The sequence below is a fragment of the Gymnoscopelus braueri genome (genome assembly GCF_963280865.1).
Source record: "Gymnoscopelus braueri genome assembly, chromosome: 4".
Taxonomy (NCBI): Eukaryota; Metazoa; Chordata; class Actinopteri; order Myctophiformes; family Myctophidae; genus Gymnoscopelus; species Gymnoscopelus braueri.
This window is the reverse complement of record NC_137605.1, coordinates 32,669,848-32,695,150: the sequence shown is the minus strand read 5'-3', so window position 1 is coordinate 32,695,150 and position 25,303 is coordinate 32,669,848. Positions and strand designations below refer to the sequence as shown.

The window sequence follows — 25,303 nt, the reverse complement described above, 5'->3', positions numbered from 1 at the left end:
ACATTGGGGTGGATAAATTCCTCACTATACTGTACTCCTGGTATTGATGAGAGAGGAGACCGTTTGTGTGTAAAGATTCAATTAGTCAGGCCTCCGAAGCACATGTACTTGACATCCAAGTACTCGTCAATGCCGTATTTGGAGCCCTCACGGCCCAGACCAGACTGTTTTACCCCACCAAAGGAGGCCTCGGAGGTGGAGATGATGCCTTCGTTGACCCCCACCATGCCTACTTCCAGTGCCTCCGTCACCCGCCAGATCTGACTGATGTCCTGGGAATAGAAGTAGCCTGAGAAGAAAGAAACACTGACGTCAGGGCTCCAGACACAATGGGTTTGTTGTGACTCATCCTCATGTCCATCCATTATCCAAAATGTGATGACCAGCCATGGTTTTATAGTATAATACAACAATATAAGAATTATATAAGAAAATTAGGTGTACTTACCAGCTAGGCCCATTTGAGATGCATTAGCGATAGCCAGTGCTTCTTCTTCAGTATTAAACCTGTGAAGATGACAAGGACATTGTGCTTCAACATCTGGGACAACCTTGCAAACAATATGGTGTGAATGGAAATATATGTATTTTCACTTCAACCCTTCATTGGCCGAGAACTTCACTGATTCTGTTTTGTTCCTTGTCATCTTAAAACAGTTGTGAACATTTCCAAGCTGTTTCAACAGCTTATCTTTGTGGTATGAACAATAGTTTATCACTGGATGAGCAACTCCACTGTTAACATCTGTGGATTAAGTGTCTTAGTGAGAGAGGCAATGCATGACTTATTAACTTACTAAATGGAGCTTCTCTCAGCCACTCAGGCATTTGAAACATTCTGCATGTGTTGTAGGTGTTAAAATGATTTCTGCCTGCACTGAAATCAAATTGATCTAATGCAATGCCATAGCAAAACCAAGGACATAAAAGCATCTGTTGATTGTTTGGTTCTACCAACCTGATGACAGGCAGCAGGGGGCCAAAGGTCTCCTGTTGGGTACACAGCATGTCTGTGGTGACGTCTGCCAGCAATGTGGGCTGAACGAATGAACCTTCAAGACGCTTGCCCCCCCTTAGTACCTTGGCCCCTCGAGACACAGCATCTGTTATCTGGTTTTCCACCTGACAGGAGAAAAGTAAATACTGAGAAAATACAACACATTTTTACACAAATACATGCTTTAAAAGAGGAGGTTAGGACCAGTATCACAGGTCAAATATTAGAACCAGTATTAGAAACAAGCAATGACTAACAGCCACTTCTAGATGTGCAATGCACCACTTCTCTCCTATATCTGATGCTACCAGTGAATGACGGATCATCCTTTCAGGATTTTACCAGCCAATGTCAAAGCCAGTGGAGAAGCCGTAGTCTTAGCCAACGACATTTTGCAAGTCGGGTGGAAACCTTGTATGCCGAAAACCGTTGATTTTTTATTATTATTTAACAAACATTTTAAAATGGTGAAAATAGACGATGTGCAAAGGTTGTAAATCAATTCATGAAAAAACTAAAAGTTGAAATACAGAGATATGGGGTCACAACAAAGTGTGAGTTATGTTTTTACCTTCTGGGCAGCACGCACGTTGATGAGGGGTCCCTGGGTGGTGTTGGGGTCTAAGCCATGACCAAGCCGGAGTTCTGCGTCCATGGCCTTACCCAGCTTCTCAACAAAGCGGTCATGGATGCCATTCTGGACCAAGAACCGATTAGAACACACACACGTCTACGGACGCAGAAAGAGGCTCATGAGTCCATGATCTCAATGAATTCATAGTTTCGTGCTTATATCGTGTAATTTTGTGTTTTGATGGAGATTTGGCACCCATCTTTACTGACTGAAGTATATTTGTTGGCACCGTTTCAAGCCCTGTGGTGTGTGTGTGTGTGTGTGTGTGTGTGTGTGTGTGTGTGTGTGTGTGTGTGTGTGTGTGTGTGTGTGTGTGTGTGTGTGTGTGTGTGTGTGTGTATTAGTGTGGCAAACTACCAAGAACCTGGGAGTGGTCCTGGACAGTCAACTATCCTTCAATTCATACATTGAAGCGATCACGCTGTTATGAATACTCAATCTGTGATTTTCTGTCTAACCCCTTGATCATTCTGCTATCATCATTCTGCCATTTTAGCCATAAGGAAGGCACCACAGTAACTCATAATAACATGGTTTAGTACCTGGCCAGAGTTCCTGAACTTGGAACCCATGGCCCCCGCCACAGCCTGGTCCACATCAGCACTGTCAAACACAATGAAAGGGGCGTGGCCACCCAGCTCCATGGAAGCCTTCTTCACCGTGTCAGCAGCCATCTTCAGTAAGATCTGGTCAGAAAATGTTAGCATTCAGTGAAGGGGAATACCACTACAAACATTAAGAAGTTATGTTGATGTCCAAGACATTACTTTTATTGGCAGCAGCCATACTGGTGTTGTGTGGTACAGTATAAACCACACAAAATACTTTGCGTATTACACAATCATATACGTGTGTACGTTTGTACAAGGTTCAAGAGTGTTACATGGTCATCAAGAAGAGTGAGAGTGCAAGTATTCAATTCTGAAAAACTATTTTTGATCAATTAAATCAAATAATACAGCAAAGACTAGTGGTGGAGTGGTGACAGTGCTGACAGCATTTCCTGCATGTAGGAGTTTATCCATATATTGTAACTTGATCTATATCAAAATGTTAATGGACCACGAATAGGTGCGTGGCTTAAGGAGATGTCCTCATCCATGTCCATGGAAAGGTTAACCAACATTGTTAGGAAAAAAATCACACCCTGTGTGAAGTGGGCGGTGTCTTGCTAGCTAATCACAATACTGAATGGAGTCGATCAATCATGTACAAAGGATAAATACATTTATTGAAACACTCTTTATGATGGACAAAACCATAACTTGAAAAAAACAAATTTTTGGTTTTTTTCAAGTTATGGTTGCTTATATAGGGCTATGCACATGTGTCACTGGCCAATCACAGTCCTGAATAGGCTGTGATTGGCCAATCACAGCGCAGGATAATTGTACAAATTTCCTGGGCCCAGATCACAGCGCAGGAAAATGTACATTTTTCCAAATCTCACTTATAGGGGCGGTTTCACCGCCCAAAAACTAACATCTGGAAACCTTTTATTTATTTTTTTACAGAATAATACAAATGTTGATTATCTACTGCAACAGGAGGAGGAGGGGGGGGAGAGTAGGGTCACACAAGGTGATCCAGAGTCAGAATTTTACATGCGTTGATCGAGGATACACACCAATGTCATGTTTTATGTTTTAATTTAATTTAGTCTCATTTTGGTTTATCTTATGTGTAATTTGTTATACATTGTAAGTAAAAAATAAGACATTGTAAAAATCAACAACATGAACTTTCAATAATCAGTCATATAAATGACAAACAAACAACAAACAAACACATGAGTTGTCCTACCTTTCCAGTGGCTGTAGACCCAGTGAAGGAGACCTTAGCTACTAGGGGGTCAGTGCAGAGGACCTCCCCAACAGATGGAGTCTTCTCTCTGGAGCTGGGCACCACATTAAACACCCCTGCAGGGATGCCTGCTTGGCCAGCCAACTACACACACAAACAGTATTTACTTTCCCAGACGACGTTCAAGCAGATTGGAGAACAAAACAACAATTTGGACCTCTAATCTTTACACCTCTCATATTGAGTTTAGACCAGAAAGGAAAGGGGCAGGGTCGATCCTTGGCCCGTCCTTGAGCAAGACACTTAACACGTAATTGCCCCCGATGGTTGGTACCTTTGGTTGCCCCTGCCATCGGTGTGTGAATGTGTGTGTAAATGGGTCAAAGTAATGCACATTGTAAAGTGCTTTGGAGAAAGGTGCTATATAAAAACACACCATTTACCATTTATAAACAGGGTCTTATTTTGCCAGTCAACAGCTAATAGTGAGTTCGGCATTGGCTATTAATACTACACTATTATGAACATGTACAAACCAAACATTGTCTCGGGTACATTAACATAAAAAAAGAAATTTTGGAGGGGTAAAATAGATACTGTAACACATTACATGGTGGTGTATTTTGGAATTAATTTGTTCCTGTGGCAGGTGGATTAAAAAGGTTTCAAGCTCTGTGGTGAGAGAGAGAGAGAGAGAGCGACAGTACTGACCTCAGCCAGTGCCAGGGCAGACAGTGGTGTGTCTTCAGCAGGTTTGACAACCACAGTACAGCCAGCAGCCAGAGCTGCACCGACCTTCCTGGTGATCATGGCACTAGGGAAGTTCCACTAGAGACACAGAATGAAAAAGATCATTAGTGCCGGGATAAATAAGGTATATAATGTAAAACAGTATTCATCATCCTACACGATAGTGGAAAAACATGCAACACATTAATTAGCAATATTCAGTTTTAAGTCAAAGTAATGATTGCACCCTTGAAAAAGATGGGAGATAAGCCTAATTAAAATCTGATTATACACCAACCATCCTCAAGAAATATTATAAATATATTTATATTCTTTCCGGGTCTGAAAACAAGGAAATTACCATAAGATTAGTTTTCCAGACTTAATTTTTAAATCTGTTAAAAACAAACAGAAAAAATCTTGCAGTGTTAATCCTGCAGTACAATACAAACGTTGGTAATGGGGGTGCAAGTTTTCTGCTAATTCACTATAAAATAAAATAAAAAGGCGTTCCTGAGTGTCTTCACATGATAATGATCATATATGCCTATGTGCAAGTTCAGATCAATTGCTGAACCCACTGAGGTAGAAAAACTTGATCAGACAGACAGAGTCTTGTAGAATTAATAGTAGGATAATAATGTTTCATTCAGACCAACTACCGCGATCGAGTTTTTTGAGGCAACAGTGGATGGTTACATACATGGCGATTCTCCCAAAATGCAACACACATGTGACATCCCCACAGAAAGACCAACTGTTAGAATAATTCAGTAAGAGCTTGTAAAGCTTTGGTCATGCACATCCTACTCATTGGTTTCTCACTGGGGTGATGATAGAGGCCACGCCCACTGGCTGTTTCAGCAGGAGAATCCTGCGGTCCTTGGTGTTGGCCGGGACGATGTCTCCGTACACACGACGAGCCTGTTCAGAGAACCACTCCAGGAAGGAAGAGGAGTAGGCTATCTCTGCCAGAGACTCCTTCATTGTCTTACCCTGAGAAATAAAATCAGGCATACATGGACTTAAAAAGGAACTACACCCACCAGTAGTATTGAACTGCCCCCCCCCCTCGATTAGAGACAGAGCTCATGCTGGGTCACACATTTTTTAAGTATTCTGTTTTAGTATAAAGTTAAAATGGTTACAAGTAGGCATGGGTTTGGTGTGGTTTAATAATTTGTATTTAAGGTTAGCCACTATCAATGTCTTATTTTCCTGAACTGATTATCTGACAAATCATTAAACATTTTGTTTATTCATAAGCTGGTCCAGGCGGCAAACTGGAACTTCCGGCTCCAGTTTGCATCATCCGTGCGCATGCCGTAGAAGGTCTGTCCCCTCCTTCTTTACATATCCTTGCTGGTGAGGTACAACTTTAATTACAAGATTCTAATATTCCATGGGATCCACATGGCTCAAGAACAGCATCCCATGCCACATTTATTACAGCAATTACCAGGGGAAAGAGATTACCCACACACAGCTAACTGAGACAAACCACTACTGTTGAGCAAACATTTATCAAATATATAATCAGTTTTACAGTGCTACAGTTAGTATTATTTTGAACAGAACAGCAGTCACAGTGATAGGTAGCAACACTCACACACTCAAATGTGATCAGTTTAGCCAGGTCCTCCTTGTGCAGTGTCAACAGATCAAACCATTTCCTCAAGAGGACGCTTCGTTCCTACAGGAGAACAGACTAAATCAGGTGATAAAGAAAAAACGATGGTTTTCATAATTAAACGTTTTTTGTTTTTGCTCAATGTTTGTATGACAGTTTGACAAAAAGTTTGAACAGATTTGCATGAAATTTTGTGGAAGGGTTAGTTATGGGGCAAGATAGAACTGATTGATGAAAATAGGGCATGGCGGTGGGCATGGTCTGTCACAAACAGGCACATGACTTCCAAATAGATTCACGTAACACCATAAAGACTTTCAGGAAAGGTTTGTCAATGGGCAATGGAGAACAAATGAACTTTTTATCCTAATTGGTAGTGAACTTCCCCAGGCCAAACCCACTTCCAGTTTTTGGAAGTGGGGTGTCATTGGATTTTTTAAAATCTTTTTCTAATCTCTGCAAAGGTGGCCTTGTGGGGTGCCATCTGATTTGGTTCCACTTCCAAAATATACATAAGTATTTTAAAGCATGGTTAAATGTTTGATTGTAAATACAAATTTAAATAAAAATAACTTCCCCCAAAAGGGGATGTTGCAGTGCGCATTGCACTGCAACACTTTGTGCACTTGCTAGCTCTAAAATGCTGGAAATTATTTCAAACTACTGACTATTCCAGATGTTAATGAAACTGGTTTGGCAGTTTGCTGAAAAACAGTACCAAGTTGAGTTAAGTACTCAGTAATATTGTTCCTGAAGTCTTTTGTTAGAGCAAATAGAGAACAGTTCAGATATTGTCGATGACCAACGGCTCTAGAATTGTATGACTAAAACTACATTCAGGCTTTACTCTGGAAGGAATTAGGAGACAGGAAACAAGTCCGCAAGGACTTTTTTGGTCTGACCTTTTAGTCAAAGGTATTATAAATGTAACTGTGTTGTTTTACATTATTTTGCCTAATAATCAATCAATCAATCAATCACAGACTACAGTGTTAACACATTCCCTGCCAGAGGTTTTTTTTTATTTTACTTCCCCCAGTGCCAGTGTTTAATTTTTTTTTACACAGGAGCCGAGATACAGGATTTTAAAGTAATAAGTTAACCAAGGAGTGAATGGAGCTAGAAATCTTTGGATCGTGATATCTCTGGTTCTGTGTGGATAAATTGAAAAAAAAAAAGACCAAAAAAAACAACAATTTTTTTTAATTTATTTTTTAAATTTTTATACTCGTGGATGGATTTTTTTGGCAGTAAACGGGTGTATTTTTCATCAACGGTTATACTCGTGATTGGCAGGTAAAGTGTTAAGGGACGATAGCGGAGACACTGCAGCTGCCTATAGACAGAGGTGGATAATATGGGAAATCAACCATCCTTTAGTGGTTCCGTAAATATTGGACGCTACAATCTTAGTGGTAGTAGATGGGATTTGGAAATGCCACAAACCATGGACATGAACTGAGGGAGAGACCCTAATTATATGACATGATAATTGAAAGCATAGGCATGGTGCTGTAGTTGTTCAATATCAAGGCATTAATGGTTACCAATTTAAAGGAGAACTTCACTGAATTTCAACATGTCCTTATATGGACAAAAAAAAAATCAGTGAATTGCTTACATGGTAGTCATGCTATACACTTGGAAGAAAATAAATAGAACCAGAAGGACTTCGGAGTGCTGGCTTTTATTTTCTTATTGTGAGTCTTTGTGAGCCGTGCACCTGGCAAATTGCATTTATATAGACTGTGTACACTTGTTTTGGTTTCAATAATGCTACTTGGCTCATAACTACTATTTTGCAGGCATAGTGGGACAGGCATGATTCCTGAATCCCCATTTTCAAATTAGGCTTTGATGAGAAATAGAAACATGCAATACCTTGGCGGTGTACTGTTTCCAGGTGTAAAAGGCCTTGTGGGCAGCGTCGACTGCTTGCTTCGCCTCTGCTGGACCACAGTCTGCGACTTTGGCGATCTCTTCCCCGGTTGCTGGGTCTACTACAGGGAACGTCGAGGCTGCAGAGATCCATTGACCGTCAACGTAGCCCTGAGTTCGGAGGAGTTGAGCACAGACGTCGAGGCTATACTTTCGCTGCATGGTGGTGGTGGACTGGCCTGGAAACACCTGACGCAGAAGATACCGTGTTCTTAGCAAACAGAAACCCCTCATTGTCTACTTAATGTTACACTGCAGCAGCCTTGGAGAATCTCAGTGACACTGTCAGTGACTGACTGCACCAGACGAGTTTCAGCCAGCTTTGAAGGCGGTCACATCAAACACGTGATCTTGCAAAAAAATATAATAGTAAACCATTATCAATTTCATCGTTGACTATATAAACAGGTCCTACTGTACGTAGTTACACGCATTCAGTGTAGCAATGGGTCCATTGTCCATTTATGAAATGGATGTCTCGCATGGCCAGCCCTCCTATCTCTCTGGAGGTCTGGGGAAACTCATATTGGAAACAGTGGATAGAATTACTGAGCAGCTGCTCACTCCCTCTGGCGTGGCTAAACTGTGATTGAGTGGTGATATAGAGTGTTACGACCAGAGTCCGTCAGTTTTTTTTCGGCTTACGGCTCTGTCAAGGCCCTGCCCATACTGTCAATGGCCCAGCCCCATTCTATCTGCTTTTCACTTCAAAATCCCAGTTTTATTTCTGAGAATGAAGCAAGCCTGGGATCAGAGGTTTTGAAATGGATACATCTTTCTTTTTAAGTAGCTATGCCTTCCAAATGTATTGCATAATTACACGGTGCTAAATTATGTTAACAGCTGAATGTTATTTTATAACCATAATTAATAATTAGCTTATTTCGACAGAGACAGATACTGATGCCAGCCACAAGGTTCAAGGTTCAAGTGTTTGACAATACAGCAGCATTATCGGCAATGACATTCTTGCACTTCAAGCTTCTCAACAGTGTGCATTACAATAAAACAATAGCAACAAACATGTGGACAGTGTCAACACATGGTAACATTCTATGACACTTTATCTTTTCATTTTCTTAATTACAATGTTTTGATGTTACAGAACAAGGGACTCCCACACACTGCTACAACTAGGATAAACACACCAATTAAGCTCACCAAGATCTGTTGGTACATTTTCTATGAATACGTTATTGGTTACATTAATATAAAATTAATCTTGTGAAAATATATTAACTGCTTTTATATGTGCTTAAAAATATGTGTTTAATGGGTACATTTTGTCCCATTAAGCTCACCCATGTAACAAATAAGCGACCATTTTATAGTTTGTCCAAAATCCATTTGAATTCATAACAAAATTGTTGCCATTGTTGCCATTGAAATCAGCCAGTCAATTCATGTCCTTAAGTATGTGGCATATTTTACTTTGGTGCATTTCAATTCATCATGACATGCATGTTGTACATGTATGTCAAAACTGATTCTACTATGAAATGTCCTATTCCTATGAATCCTATCCTTATATTGTAGGGAGGAGGACGTGTGAAAATCTGGAAAATCATTGGCAGTTTTTCTAGCACCTACAGCAGTGGTTCTCAACCTTTTCAGGCTGTGACCCCCCAAAATGATCATATTTGAACTAGGAACCCTTCACCCTGACAAACACTTGGAATTGTATGAGTTGAGGCATCGGCTTGAGTTTGACCCGGTTCCACAGATAAATAGTGAAAAATATTGAGAAAATATTGTGAAAATAGCCAATCTACAAGCTGACAACACCTCGCAACAATTTGGCCAATGTTTGACCAGTTTTTATAGTAGTTTGTTGATTACTTTTGATGCAGTAATGGTCTTTTTCTTTTCTTTCTTTTGTTGAAGTATTAAAAAGGTCTTAAAAGTCCTTAAATTGTCACTTCACTGTCATCTGGGGACCCCCCCCCAAAAAGAAAATTATGTGGGGACCCCCCTGGCGGTCCCGACCCACAGGTTGAGAACCCCTGACCTAGAGAGCAGTGTCAAAACAAGGAACACGTGGGGGAAGCGTTGTGTCAGCTTTTTTTCACATGCCCTCAGGGCTTAGGGCACAACGGTCTTAATGCCCTGCCTGCACTACCTGAGCTGATTTCACACATAAGTTAAATACTGCCCACATAACCAGTGGTGAGTTTGATTTCGCTGCTGGTATGAACTGCTGTAAAAAATAATAATAATAACTAGAAGGTACTGTTCCTGAAGAAACAGTGTGGGATCGCTAAGAATGTTGATGGTATTGAGTATTGATAGTGTTAGTAGAGTTAAAGGTTTGAAAGGTTTAAAGGTTTTAAAGGTTTTAAAGGTTTTAAAGGTTTTAAAGGTTCTAAAGTTTTGAAAGGTTCTAAAGGTTTGAAAGGTTTAAGAGGTTTGAAAGGTTTGAAAGGTTTAAGAGGTTCTAAAGGTTTGAAAGGTTCTAAAGGTTCTAAAGGTTCTAAAGGTTCTAAAGCTTTGAATGGTTCTAAAGGTTTGAAAGGTTTGAAAGGTTTGAAAGGTTTAAGAGGTTCTAAAGGTTTGAAAGGTTTGAAAGGTTTAAGAGGTTCTAAAGGTTTGAAAGGTTCTAAAGGTTTGAAAGGTTTGAAAGGTTTGAAAGGTTTGAAAGGTTTGAAAGGTTTGAAAGGTTTAAGAGGTTCTAAAGGTTTAAGAGGTTCTAAAGGTTTGAAAGGTTCTAAAGGGTATTTACTTTAAATTATTTTTAGTCACTTTATTTACTTTAAAGTATTTTTTACTAATTTTTACAACTTTTAAGTATTTTTACTATTTTTTTCAACTTTTAAGTATTTTTACTCATGTTGAGTACTTTTAAGTATTGTTACTCAGTATAAGTACTCTTAAGTATTTTTAATCAAGGTACTTACTTTAAAGTATTTTTAGTCACTTTATTTACTTTAAAGTAGCTTTTACTAATTTTTACAACTTTTAAGTATTTTTACTCTTTTTATCAACTTTTAAGTATTTTTACTATTTTTTTCAACTTTTAAGTATTTTTACTCATTTTGAGTACTTTTAAGTATTTTTACTCAATATAAGTACTCTTAAGTATTTTTACTCAAGGTATTTACTTTAAAGTATTTTTAGTCACTTTATTTACTTTAAAGTAGCTTTTACTAATTTTTACAACTTTTAAGTATTTTTACTCTTTTTATCAACTTTTATTAGAATTTTTACTATTTAAAAATTGAAATATCTCTAAAAGTACAAATTATTTCAAAAAATTCTAATGGTAGCCAATATGTCCTAAGTAGGCTGAACGTTATAGAGTTGGAACGGAGTTTCTATCTAAAAGTATGAATTTCTCCATTGAAATGAATGGGAGTTTTTTAGAAGTAAAAAGTGAAATATCTCTAAAAGTACAAATGATTTCAAAAATTCAAATGGTAGCCGATATGTCCTAAGTAGGCCGAACGTTGTAGAGTTGGAACGGAGTTTGTAGCTAAAAGTATGAAGGACTAGTTAGGGGCCAAAAAACTGTACCAAAAACGTTGTTGAAGATAACAGTAGTGTGATCGCTTTAGCGATCCCACAATAATAATAAATAAATAAAAAGGTTTGACAAAAACATTGCTTGGAGACGTGACGTCATAGATACGTCATATAAACTGGTCACATGCACTGTGGCCAATAAGCCCCAACATGGCTGATAACCCATACACTGCATCATAGTAGCCTATTCCATACAACCAAGATAAGAATGTCGCGGGTGAGTGGCTACTCGCCCAATAATTGCTGCAACTTGACTTTGGCCTTGGGGTCAGCTCGTGTTGTCTAGTTTCATATCTAATGCTGTGGCAGAAAACGTGTATTTAGTACAAAATTAACATCTCCACGAGACTGACCACATTCTCTGTACGTGACGGGTCGCCACAGAGAATGTTGGATCCGCGTGTGGTACATCTCTGATAAATATATGTTTTCTCTGACACAACTTTCAAATAGATATGATAAAGAAATATACAGTAATAGGTCAGGTGACAAGAGCTGACCGCAAGTAGTAGCAAATAATGGGCGACTAGGCTAAACACACACGGAGGCGGAGCGCTACTGTAATGGAATATCAGCCATTCTGTAGCCTCCTATGCTACTTGGCCAATCTGTGCAGTTGCCAGATTATTGACCTACTGTTTAGGTTAGTTAGGCTACTCACGGTCTGATGAGGTTGATTGACGATTGTCTGGCGGAATGGAATCCAAACGGATGATTTATGGCAAGAGTTTGTGATCTAAGTTTCAAAACAACAATGGGGCAAATCAAACATAACAGTGCAGTGATCCAAGGCTCAAATCAACCAACATTACAAACGATTTCTTTCGTGCTTAATTGATGGGAGCGTGCTTTTAAGAGTCTTGTTGGCGTTCTGCCCTCACACACATGGCTTCTTGGCTTGATTAAGTAAACTATGCTGCTATTCCCTCAGGCGACCAGCAGGGGCAACATTCTGTTATGAAATGGCTCCAACAGCCCCCTAGGCAGCAACTAGGGACTACAGTACAAGTGGATTTCAATTGGGTAAAAAACTAAAATACAAACACAATTCTGTATTCCCAATATGACATTGACATGGTGTGATACTTACAAATAGAAACTCTAAACCAGGTACAAGGCAAAATCTGGGAACCCATGAGCTGAATCTGTCTTGACAGATTAGGTACGAGCCTACGATCGAGGCAATACCACCAAGATATCCTGAGGCTACACTAAATGCAAGACATTTCATGAGGAATCCACATATACAGCACTGAACAACATAGGCTACGTAGATTATACAATACGCATAAAACATGGCCACGCACACACACTGGAACTTGATACAAGAAAATGTAACAACACAAACTCAGTTGTTTCTTTAATTTTCTTAAGTTCATTACAGTAGTTAGAACATCAGAACATTAGTTTGTACATCATGTGACTATATAAAAGATAATACAAGTTACAGAAAAAAAATAAGAAAAACATTCACATGGCACATGAGGAACAACAGAGGGAAATTACTTTATATTCCACCATTTTTACATTACAGGCTCAGAAATTGCTTCATCCAGTTCGTGAATATTGTGAAGGGTTAGAAAAGACCACTTGCTTAATATCTTACAACACAATTAAACCTAACATTTTGTTAAACTATTATGTTTAACAGTTATTCACATAAAAAAATATATACATCTACAGTACATGTGATGTTACAAACAAAACATGCTCAAGTTCTATTGACGGATCACAAATATGTATATATTTCTCAAGTTTATATCAGGACACCAGAACATTGAATAAACATAATCCCTGTAAAAAATAAAAGTACAATGAAATTTAACCATACTTCACTTTGTGCGTATAGTTGCCATTTTACTCATTTATAATCAATCATTATCAAAATAGATCTGCTCTAACTTTTGTGCTTAGGCTACTTAACCCTTTATTTACTCCATGAATGAATGGAATAAACAGAGTGATAAGTTTTCCACTAAGAAAAGGCTATGAATTAAAATCTTAACACCGTCTCTGCACCGTTTGCAGAGACTCCAAAACAAGTTATAAAATGACCCCCCCCCCCTTTCACCGTTATATACAGACATATTGGACGGCAATTTTGTAAGATATGGAAAACACATTTGTCCAGGTTTCGCATATGAACCCAACCCTCTTTCTTTGCTCCTGGGTCATCCAAATCAATATGCTTTGCATTGGTTAGTTCTTGTAGACTGTATGACATCCTTGCATACAGTAATGTATGCATTCTGTATGCTGCTAGGAAGAATATTTGTATATCTTGAATGAATAACAACCCCCCCATTAAAGATAACTGGCTAAAAGATAATCATGGAGTGTTTTGCTCTTAAATACCTGACCCTGCATGCTTCACTATTCAAAATACTGTTGACAGTTCAAGAAGATAAGAGATCCATATCTCAATTCTTCCAATTCTACAGTGGCTTCAGCACTCTTGAGTATTCTCCTTAACTAATTATGAACCCCACTTTTTGTACCTGACTTATAACACGGAATTTGCTATGGCCCTTTGTCATCTGAGCTGTAATTAATATATTTTGACTCTTATTTATTACCGTTTGTTATTGTTGTGTGTTTAAAGGTTATTGACAATTTCCAAAACCTGCTGTAGCAGAGCAGCACAAGGCCGTTTACCAAAAATACAATTATTACGTTATTATTATCTGATGAGCTAATATGCCTCATAAAATATTTCCATCATAAAAAGATTAGCCTACCTGAAACATGATATATTGCCAACACTTTTACAAATACATTTTCCCTGTGTCTCCGAACAAGCTTCTTCATACATAGCTGACTCAGTTCCCATGACAAACATAGAACCTTGATAGAACCGAATCCGGTTACGCACAACAAAGTAATACGATTTCAGTCAACAACCAGGGTCATAGTAATCAAATTAGCAATACTAATAGCTGGTTGGAAACGCACAAATTATGTTGGTTACTGCACATCCCCAAAACAGAAAATTGTTTTTTGAGTGTTTATGATCTGTAATTTAGATACTGAAGTTATTTTAATGATGGTTGACCACTCCCATATTATGTTAGTGGCTAGAATAGTGGCCAGTGGTCAATAGAAGAATTCTATTGTGTGCCCTTGGACCAAGAATCAGCCTTATTCTCAATTATTGGCTTAAACTCAGCCTTAGACCCTATTTTAATCTGATGGGTTTGTGGGATAATTGACACTGAAACCTAGCCTAGAATAAATTATGCCATTAACCTCTCTGTTTCAAAGTCTGTAGTTTGCTAAAGGTATAAGACAAACATTGATACATGGGCATGACAGCCTAGACTGATTTTGCAGTTTGATTGTCCACCATTACGGTTTATTCTTCATGGCAGTTTTGATTCCATAATAACCGGAGGGACAGTCAATTTGTTTCAATACCATAACCTGGAAAGGCCACATTGTCATTGGCTCAGAAATGTCCCAGCATTCAAATACAGACAAAAAACAGGGTCACTACAAACACACACACAATGACTACCATTAGGCCATAAGTTATTGAGTAAGCTGGTATACCCGATCTAGTATGAATCACCCCATTCATGCTAGTATGGGGGGGGGGGTCCTGCTCAATCCTCCTTAAGATTACACGTTACAGAATGTGGCTGTATTAAAATACATGGTTTAAACTACCATAGAGCCTACCACAGTTCTTTGCACTGAATGAATGCTGCTCTATTCAGCGGTAAAAGCAGTTTACACAACTTAGTGTATTGATTTGTTTTGTTTATCAATTAAGCTTTTTCTCAACTTTAAGCATAACTTGATGTGCCAGATTCTTGCCTTCTTGATTCTTATTACATTCCCAATGTTTGGATTTCCCCCCTTTTGTTTTCCCCAAGAATTTTTACTTTAGTGTTTTATATCTAGATGACAGTAGGGAGAAAATATCCACTGTAGCTTTAATTATCAGGAACAATCCTCAAACTTTGGGCTATATAAATTCCTGATTGCTATGTATGTACTGCTATATTCAAAGAGTCAGGCCTCCTAAGCACATATACTTGATATCCAAGTACTCGTCTATGCCGTACTTGGAGCCCTCGCGGCCCAACCCCGACTGTTTGACACCGCCAAAAGGAGCCTCCGAGGTAGAGATGATGCCCTCGTTGACTCCCACCATGCCCACTTCCAGTGCCTCCGTCACCCGCCAGATCTGACTGATGTCCTGGGAATAGAAGTAGCCTGAGAGGAAAGAAACGCTGATGTCAGGGCTCCAGACACAATGGCTTTGACAGTGCTAATATGTTACAGGCACTCTGTAACATGGTATGCTGCGTCACACCAGGTCTTCGACCCCTCAAAATGTTCACGTCTCTTTTGCGTTCCGTTCACTGGCTTCCAGTTTCTGCCCGCATTCAATTCAAAACACTGGTGATGACCTACAAGGATATCAAGGGCATGGCACCCATATACCTTCAGGACATGATCCACCCCGACACCTCTTCCCTTCACACATATATCAGATAACACAGGATGTCTGTTCGACAGATACTATATATATACTTCACATACATATACTTTATGTTTATTCATTTGTAGCACTTAATTGTTTTTATTTGTTCTCTACTTACATGGCCAGTTACCCTGTCATTTGTTGACTAGTGTTCATGCCATTTACCTAGATTTTGCAATACATTGTACATTTCAACATACATCTTAGTTTCCATGAGATATGTTTGATCTCAATATCCTCTGTTGTCTCTCTGTGTGGAGTTTGCATGTTCTCCCCGTGTTAGGTACCCTCACAAAAACATGCAGTAATCCTGGTCACTATATTGCCTCCCCCTGGCCAGCCGGGGCGCCTGATGGAGGGGAAAGGAACTGGTTGGAATAACGTGTTCCTTCCACGCGCTACGTCCAACCAGGGAAACTCTCCCCTGTCAGGTGACAAGAAGGTCAGTTGGCTCTCATGCATTGAAGGAGGCATGAGCTCGGCCCTGGCCTCCCTAGGTTGGCAGAGGGAAGGTAGTGCCCAGGATTACATAGACAATTGGCACTGGGTGTAAAAAATGGGGTTACAAAATCGTGGGATAAAAAAAAAAAGGAAAAAAAAAATCCTCTGTTGTCTTATTCTACAACTATAATTGGCAACCTATTTCATGAGGATATTTCTTATGGGTGTTTTCATTGCTTCTATCAACTCAACTTGACTAGTTTGAAAAAGATTGTGAACAAATAGGTTTTGTTTTTGCAACTTGTCCAGGCCTGGAAAACCTGACACTTGATGACATGTCCAGGTTTAAAATAATAAGACTATGAGGTGTACTCACCAGCTAGACCCACTTCAGTTGCATTAGCGATAGCAAGTGCTTCTTCTTCGGTATTAAACCTGTGATAAGACAAGGACATTATGCTCCATTCTCTGGCACAATTACAATACTTTTTCTGTTGCAATACATGGGAGGCCAAGGGGACAACTAGCCCCGTATTCGTACTTATACCCTTCATGGGCATGGGTGATTTCTATCCCAGAACTTTACTGACCATTCTGTTTCCATGGCAGTATTTCACTTGGCCATTATCTTTTTCACAATTAAATACACCCAAACTTTCGCACGCTTTAGAAAAACATGTCCACTGTATGGGGAAAAACAGGTGCATATGTGCACGTGCTGGATTGTCTGACAAGACAGGAATAACGGAGCACAGAGTAGGCCATTTTAAGCACAGACAGAGAATCGCAAAAAGGAATCGAATTGTGCCAAAATATTTAGGTTCTAGTTAGATTCAAACCACAATACCCACCCAAAGGATGCGTCTGTGTAGCAAACCCAAGAATAATGTTCTGTTAATTGTTTGTTTTAACCGTTTAAGTCTACCAACCTGATGACAGGCAGCAGGGGGCCAAAGGTCTCCTCTTGGGTGCACAGCATGTCTGTGGTGACGTCTGTCAGCAATGTGGGCTGAACGAATGCACCATCATGACGCTTGCCCCCCCTCAGTACCTTGGCCCCTCGAGACACAGCATCTGTTATCTGGTGTACCACCTGAGAGGACAACGGTAAATTAGGTAAATTTAATAGGTAAAAACATTCCTTAAAATAGGGGTTTAAGACCAGTATCATAAAAAATATTAGAAACAGTATTAGTACAGAAAAAGTAACAGCCACCTTTAGATGTGCTGGTAAAAGTGAATGAAAGCCAGCCACAGCACATGTGGCTAACAATTTCATCCACTAGCTGCAGTGACCAATTTATTCAAAAAACTGAACAGTCTTTCGTGATTTTGCCAGCCAAATGTGAATTGTATAAATGCCAAAGCTGGCAGAGTAGCCATAGTCAAATTCCTCTAGCATATGGCTGGCAATAATTGCTAAAGAAAATTACCCAACCATGTTTTGGAGAATTTTACCTTATCTGCAGCACGCACGTTGATGAGGGGTCCCTGGGTGGTGCTGGGTTCTGAGCCGTGACCAAGCCGGAGTTCTGCATCCATGGCCTGATCCAGCTTCTCAACAAAGCGGTCATGGATACCATTCTGGACCAAGAACCGATTAGAACACACACAGGTCTACGGACGAGGAAAGAGGGTCCATAATTACACTGCAATTCATACAGACTTTCTTGCTTCCATTACGTGATAATTGTCAATGAATGCAACCAATTGCATTAGTATGGCACCCATCTTTACTACCTTGAGACTGATATAATTGGCAAAACACTAAGATTTTATTGACATAAGATTAATAAAATATGTTTTTTCTTTAAAACCTTGAAAATTTAGTTTTAATTTTGATACCAAGAAATAAAAACGTTTTTGGTTAAAGTATACTACGTTAGTTCCATTGATCCAAGTTGGAACACAATCGATTGATTGATCATTAAATTAAACATGCTCTGAAAATACACATGGCCCACCCATCTGGTGGTCAGATAGATGGGCCGCAAACTCTTTCAAGTGGGTCCTGATCCAGAAAAGGTTGGGAAGCACTGGAATAGGTAATGTAACTCTGTTCTAGCCATCAGAGAAGCCACAACAGCAACTTAAAACATGGCTTAGTACCTGGCCAGAGTTCCTGAACTTAGAAGCGATGGCCCCCGCCACAGCCTTGTCCACATCAGCACTGTCAAACACAATGAAAGGTGCGTTGCCACCCAGCTCCATAGAGACCTTCTTCACCGTGTCAGCAGCCATCTTCAGTAAGATCTGGGCAGAAAATCTTGGCATTCAGTGAAGGGAAATACCACCATCTTTAAGAATCCATGTTATTCCTATTATCTGGTGCAAGATTAACAAAACGTCGCAGTTGGGCATTAATTGATGTACAGTGTTGCATGGAGATTTGTTTTGGATATGTTTGAATTCTTTTCTCGTTTTGCACTCATTGAGAATTATTTTGCTCTGCAGATTTTTATTTTTGCTAACGACACTTAACGTACAACTTATATGGAAAGTTGTCCTACCTTTCCAGTGGCTGTGGACCCGGTGAAGGAGATCTTGCCTACTAGGGGGTCAGTGCAGAGGACCTCCCCAACAGAAGGAGTCTTCTCTCGGGAGCAGGGCACCACATTAAACACCCCTGCAGGGATGCCCGCCTGGACGGCCAACTAAACACAAAGCAAATTTCCACAGACTTCATTTAATCAGATTGAAGTGTAAAATGTTACAGTTTTGACTGCTCATCTCATATTGAAATTAAGACTAGAGAAGCAGTTTTAGCCATATTACAAATGGTCAGAATTACCAGTCACCAGCCAAATGATAATAATAGAAGACAACTCGTTTTGCATCACTTGCATCAACTCCGTTGTGTAGCTCTATACATACAGAGAAAACAGAGAGGAGTAGTTGAAAAATGTATGAGCCAAAGCAAGTGATATTTTCAAAGCAAAAGTATTAGTTTCATGGCGGTGTGTCTGGGGATTTAAAGAACAGTCTTGGGGTTCGACCCACTTAAGTAGGTTACCACATCTCTCCAAATGTGTAAAGGTTATTGAAATGTTTGGTTTTGGGTTTAAAATAATATAAACAAGTTTCTCTCTCAGTGTGACACTACTACAAGTTAACCAGCGATCTCGCCCATGTTTAGGCTTTTTGCACCATTGTAAAGTGACGTTTCTGTTGTTTCATAGAGTTCATCTAACTAGTCAACTTGATTTCCCCTTAAAGAAAATTGCATTTACATTTAGGCATTCTTGGTCAGAGCAACTTATAACTGTCAACCAGTGGTGTGTTCTAGTTTTTTTTGGAGGGTATACGATAATCATTCCCTGCAAGACATGCGCGTGGTCGTACGCTCGTGCGTGGTCAATGGATTAAATGGTTAGTAGAGGGCAGAGATGTCCACGAGTCTCTGAGCTCGAGTCCGAGTCAAGTCTCAAGTCTTTGAGGCACGAGTCGAGTCAAGTCTCAAGTCTTTGAGGGTTGAGTCGAGTCGAGTCCGAGTCAAGTCTAAGTCTTTGAGGCACGAGTCGAGTCAAGTCTCAAGTCTTTGAGGGTTGAGTCGAGTCGAGTCCGAGTCAAGTCTTTGAGGGTCGAGTCCGTGTCAAGTCTCGAGTCTTTTTAAAGTATTTTTTTTTTTTTAATTGGGGGGGGGGGGATTCTATTCTTAATTTATTTAATTATGTATTTATATGATGTAGCCTAAGGCTGAAATACAGTTATTATGCACACACACACACACACACACACACACACACACACACACACACACACACACACACACACACACACACACACACACACACACACACACACACACACACACGAAGGCATAGATGTAAAAGTATAGACAGGTCATAATAAATCACATTAGATTCACAGATTAGAGATTTTATGTATTTTCCCCACAATTTATTTTCATTCAAATGAAATGTGATTGAACTTGCACTAATAATGACTTTAGTTGATTTTTCACTCTTTAAAATATAGTATTTCTTAATTATTAATAATTACAGCTTGTAGATTGGCTATTTTCACGATTTTAAATTGTTTTTAAATAATAATAAAAAAGGAACATACAAGATTTCCACCCGACAGCGATAATATATAGCCAATATGGTTCTGTATCAGTATATGAGTCAGTTTTTGCAGATTTCATTCTAATTGGCTACTATGCCTGCATATGAATTTCATGGGCCTGGGTAGGTCACCCTGGCTTGGCGGAGATATGCCCTGTTGCGCACAGGTTAGGCGAGCAGAGCAGTGGCGTCTTATCTTCTCAGCAGTGGCGTGATATCTCTGTGTCTCCTCAGCTGTCATAGACATGTCACTTGCTTGTAGTCAGTGGTTCTCAACCTGTGGGTCGGGACTAGCTGTAGTATACAACCCTCGTAGACGTATTTATGATTCAGAATCATAAATACGTCTACGAGGGTTGTATACTACAGCTAGGTCGGGACCACAACGGAGCTCACAATGCCTCGCAAGCTTGTAGATCTGCTATTTTCACAATATTTATCTGTGGAATCGAGTCAAACTAAATGTGGATCCCCAGTTCAAATATGATTCTTTTGGGGGTCACGGCCTGAAAAGGTTTGAGAACCACAGTTTTTATGCAGTGAACATTACATGAGCGTAGCGTTTACCGTGGTGAAGTGTTGAATATTCACCCAGCTGGGTTTAACGAAATGAAAATCCGATGTTTCCTAAACGTGCTGTCACAGATGATCCGACCATCTTATAAAAAATGTAAGCATACGCCAAGATAACTGAGGTTATATAGCTGATTCTGAGCTAAACATATTTGTTTAATTTCGAAGTTTTTATATTTAAACTTTATGATGAAAGGCCGCGGCGGCCACACACATAGCAGCTGTTGCGCTCGCCTCTCCATGTTTTAGTTAATGAGCAGCACGAAACAGCTTGACTGAAGCCGGCTCCGCGCAGCGCGCACTGGAGCGGAGGTTTCTTTGCGGGGGGGGGGACAGGGGAGTGGAAGTTTCTTGGGCATTTCATTCATTTATTTGTCCAAAAAAGAAAACATAAAATAAAGATTGTCCACGAGTCTTTGAGGCTCGAGTCGAGTCAAGTCTCAAGTCTTTGAGGCTCGAGTCGAGTCAAGTCTCAAGTCTTTGAGGGGCGAGTCAGAGTCGAGTCGAGAGTCTCGTTTTTGGCAACTCGAGTGCGACTCGAGTCCGAGTCCCTAACTCGAGTCCCCATCTCTGGTAGAGGGCATACGCTTTTTTCCAATAGATTCTGCACGTCATACTACATATATAGCGTAACACATGTGTATGTTTGTGTTATATATATGTGATGTATATATCACATATAAACTGTGACGTTTCGAGTTAAACACTCATCAGACTCGTCACAACAGCACAAACGTCACAGCAGCACGTAGGTGCAATAAAGCATATTTAAATTGGAGCCCTACAGTGTGCAAGCATTTATTTTATTTTGTACTGATCTTCGCACTTGCCCAACTTTGGGTTTGGGAAGTGCATGTCCTTCATCAACCATCATCTTGTATTTGTGAAAACCAAGGACAGAGTACTGACCTCAGCCAGGGCCAGAGCAGACAGTGGTGTGTCTTCAGCAGGTTTGACAACCACAGTACAGCCAGCAGCCAGGGCTGCACCAGCCTTCCTGGTGATCATGGCACTAGGGAAGTTCCACTGGAGACACAGAGTGGGTGGAAAAGATCATTAGTGCAGAGATATACAAATTTAAGTTAATGTTGCAAGGGAAATTCAGTTTATCCTACACACTTAACATTCACAGTTGATTAGAGTATACCAGCGTTAATTCAGCAGCAGCCGATACTCGCCTCTCAGGGTAGAAATTTTACAAACTGTGACAGCAACCATGGAAAACACAAATGAACCAAGCCTTTTGATGAGTTGTTTAGTGTTTCTTTTTTTATGTGTTTTACACCCAATGAATGTACTACTTCTAATTTAGTTTTAATATTTGATTTAAGATGTGATGTTCTTTCTTGCCTTCATCTTTGACTTAAACCAGGTGCCTTCATTTGACAACTGAAACTGTGCACTTGCCACTAAATGTTTTAAAGGAAACATTTTATTTCCACCGACCTTATCCATAATCATCAAAACGTGGTTACATAAACATGCATGAAAAAACACAAATAAAGGCTTTTTATTTTTCCACATTAACATGCAGTGGGCACCATCTTTTTGCATCAACTTAACCACCCTTGTACCAAAGAGCACCTTGTTGGACTCGACTTGTCTTCCAAAAAGCCACGTTCCTTTCTCTGTTTTCATACAGCACATACATTAGAACGGCTAATAAAACATATTGCACTGCATTGAAGTAAACATAACTTGTGATCAGGCAAGTATCACCGTGTTACTGTTGTGAAACTTGCCATGGCTTTAAGTTACAGCCAGAGTGTGACAGTGATTACAATAGATTATGGTATAACAAAGTGTGGAAAGATGTCTATTGTTAATAAATCAGTGATTGGCCCGGACAGCTGGCGTGGCGGTCCGGGCACCTAGGCTTCAATGTAGCCTGAGAGCGCATCGCGGGTTCGACTCCTGTTCCCGACAAGCTTTGTTGCATGTCTCTCCCCATCTCTCTTCCCTGTTTCCTGTCAGTCTCTACCGTAAAACTGTGAAATAAAAGCCAGAAAGCTCCCAAAAAAAACTTTAAACATTTATAAATCAGTGATTAAGAGCTTGAAAAGCTTGCTGAAAGTGGGCTTCCTACCGGTGTGATGATGGAGGCCACGCCCACTGGCTGTTTCAGCAACATAATTTTGCGGTCCTTGGCGGCTGGAGGGACGATGTCTCCATATACACGACGAGCCTCCTCTGAGAACCACTCCAGGAAGGAGGCAGAGTAGGCCACCTCTCCCAGAGACTCCTTCATTGGCTTACCCTGAGAAATAAAATCAACCACAAATGCACTTACAGACCCTGTAAAACAGTAATAATAATAATAATAAGTATTCTCAGTTTGTCACACCACAGAATAATGTGTTATTAACCAACCAGCCAAATTTGAATGATTTTTTAAAAATTGCCACGTTTATAAAGTAGGTTTCAAAATTGAAGACAAACAAGTAGAGCAGTAGCTCTCTCTGCTCTCAATGATGGGGGCATGTCCACTGAAGCTTGCTACATTGATTTCCCAGGTTGCCTCTGGGCAAGGAAGTGTGTTTAGTGCGTTGTTTATGAAGTCCTTTGAATATGGGAATGTGTTGGGGGATTATGCTGTAGGACTTTTGCGTAGTGTTGTGTCATGGTGTTCATTTGGTGATTTATGGTTGGTATACAGTAGGCTTTTTGGAGTAACACCATGACCGTGATGTCTGTGTTCGCTCTTTAAACTACCTGTCCAATACCCATGCTTATCATCCAGCAGCAGTGCAAGATGATGGGGAGTAGTTTGTCTCATTTTGGCTGCTGTGCTGCTGGCTCTGTTTGGTGTGTGAGAAGGGTTCAAGAACAGTGTCCTCTGCCAAATATTATAAATGACGGCCAACCCTAACCCTAACCCTAACTGACCAGGGGAATGGTTATACAAATAGCTAATTGAGACAAAACACTGCTTTTGAGCCATATAGTATGTTTTTACAGTGTTAGTATTTTACAGTGCTACAGTGTTAGTGTTATTTCCAACAGAATAGCAGTGATAGGTAGGTAGCAACACTCACACACTCAAATGTGATCAGCTTAGCCAGGTCCTCCTTGTGCAGAGTCATCAGGTCAAACCATTTCCTCAAAAGGATGCTTCGTTCCTGCAGAACAGACAGACACAATTAGAGGATAGTTGATGTGCTATTAAACTATAGCACTGCTGCCATACAAAGAACCTGTATGGTTAAAAGTTCTCTGCTGGTTCTTCGGCTTATTTTTGGCATCTCTACAAAGTTGTGCTTAGCCCTTATGATTATGAGCCTAGTGTACTAGGGAGAATGTAAACCAAACAAACAAGATGTACAAATGACAACTTCTCTCTAGAAAGGGTTTCATAGTTTCTAAACATGGTAGAAATAATGTTATTCTTGCCCAGGCCCCAATTGAAGATCAGGTAGTAGTTTCTGTGCAAGCTGTTAATAACATTATTATTATTATTATTATTATTATTACTACTACTATTATTACCTTTATTTAAACATGCATTGTATTATTATGTTATTCATTAAAATGATACATTTTCTGAATTAATAAAATAGCCCAAATCAATTCAAAGCGGCCCATGCATAATTCCCCATTTTCGTATTAGGCATGTGAGAATAGAAACATGAGATATATTATACCTTGGCAGTGTACTGTTTCCATGTGTAAAAGGCCTTGTGGGCAGCGTCCACTGCTTGCTTAGCCTCTGCTGGACCACAGTCTGCGACCCTGGCGATCTGCTCCCCGGTTGCTGGGTCTACTACTTGGAACGTCGAGGCTGCAGAGATCCAGCGGCCGTCAACGAAGCCCTGAGTTCGGAGGAGTTGAGCACAGACGTCGAGGCTATACTTTCGCTGCATGGTGGTGGTGGTGGTGGACTGGCCTGGAAACACCTGACGCAGAAGATACCGTGTTCTAATCAAACAGAAACTCACCATTGTGCAAGTTATGCGCTAGAGTAGCATGCTAACTAACCAACAATGCGACCATGGAGACTGTCCCCGCGAGCTTTGCAGAATCTCAATGAGGCTGTCAGTGACAATAAGAACCAGACCAGTGGCAGTCGAGTTTCAGCCAGCTTTGGAGGCGGTTACATCAAACAAACACGTGATCTTGCACAAATATAATAGCAAATCATCATCTTAATACAATTCTGCTACACACTGGCTGTACGCAACCACTGCAACCAGTCAGTGTAAAATCGGGTCGACCATAGAGTTATATAGGCTATGGGTCGACGACGGTACGTAATGGGTTACATTTGGTAGCGTTTTGTTTCTGGATGTATTCAGGATGATGAATATTTATAGTATCTCTATTTATTCTATTATACGTTGCGTTTACATCGACTGACATCGCATGACTATCAGTTAAAAGTAACGTTCTGTCACGACCGTCATGGATGAACTTGAACCTGGTGTTTGCACTTTATCCCTTTTTGGCCCGTACATCCACATAAACGTTCAGATTTCAAATATAAAGT

At 40.0% G+C, this 25,303-nt stretch overlaps 1 protein-coding gene across 1 annotated transcript; it reads right to left on the bottom strand.

Annotated features, from left to right (window-relative positions):
- Positions 1 to 12,628: 12,628 nt before the first annotated feature.
- Positions 12,629 to 25,157, bottom strand: aldh5a1 (aldehyde dehydrogenase 5 family, member A1 (succinate-semialdehyde dehydrogenase)). The gene is made up of 10 exons (XM_080426922.1): positions 24,462 to 25,157; positions 23,856 to 23,939; positions 22,907 to 23,077; positions 21,730 to 21,846; positions 18,691 to 18,834; positions 18,290 to 18,433; positions 17,639 to 17,797; positions 17,110 to 17,273; positions 16,557 to 16,615; positions 12,629 to 15,468 (listed from the first exon to the last, which is right to left on the bottom strand). The coding sequence occupies exons 1-10, from the start codon at positions 24,756 to 24,758 to the stop codon at positions 15,257 to 15,259; spliced, it is 1,551 nt and encodes a 516-aa protein (XP_080283048.1). The 5' UTR covers positions 24,759 to 25,157; the 3' UTR covers positions 12,629 to 15,256.
- Between the last annotated feature and the right edge of the window lie 146 nt (positions 25,158 to 25,303).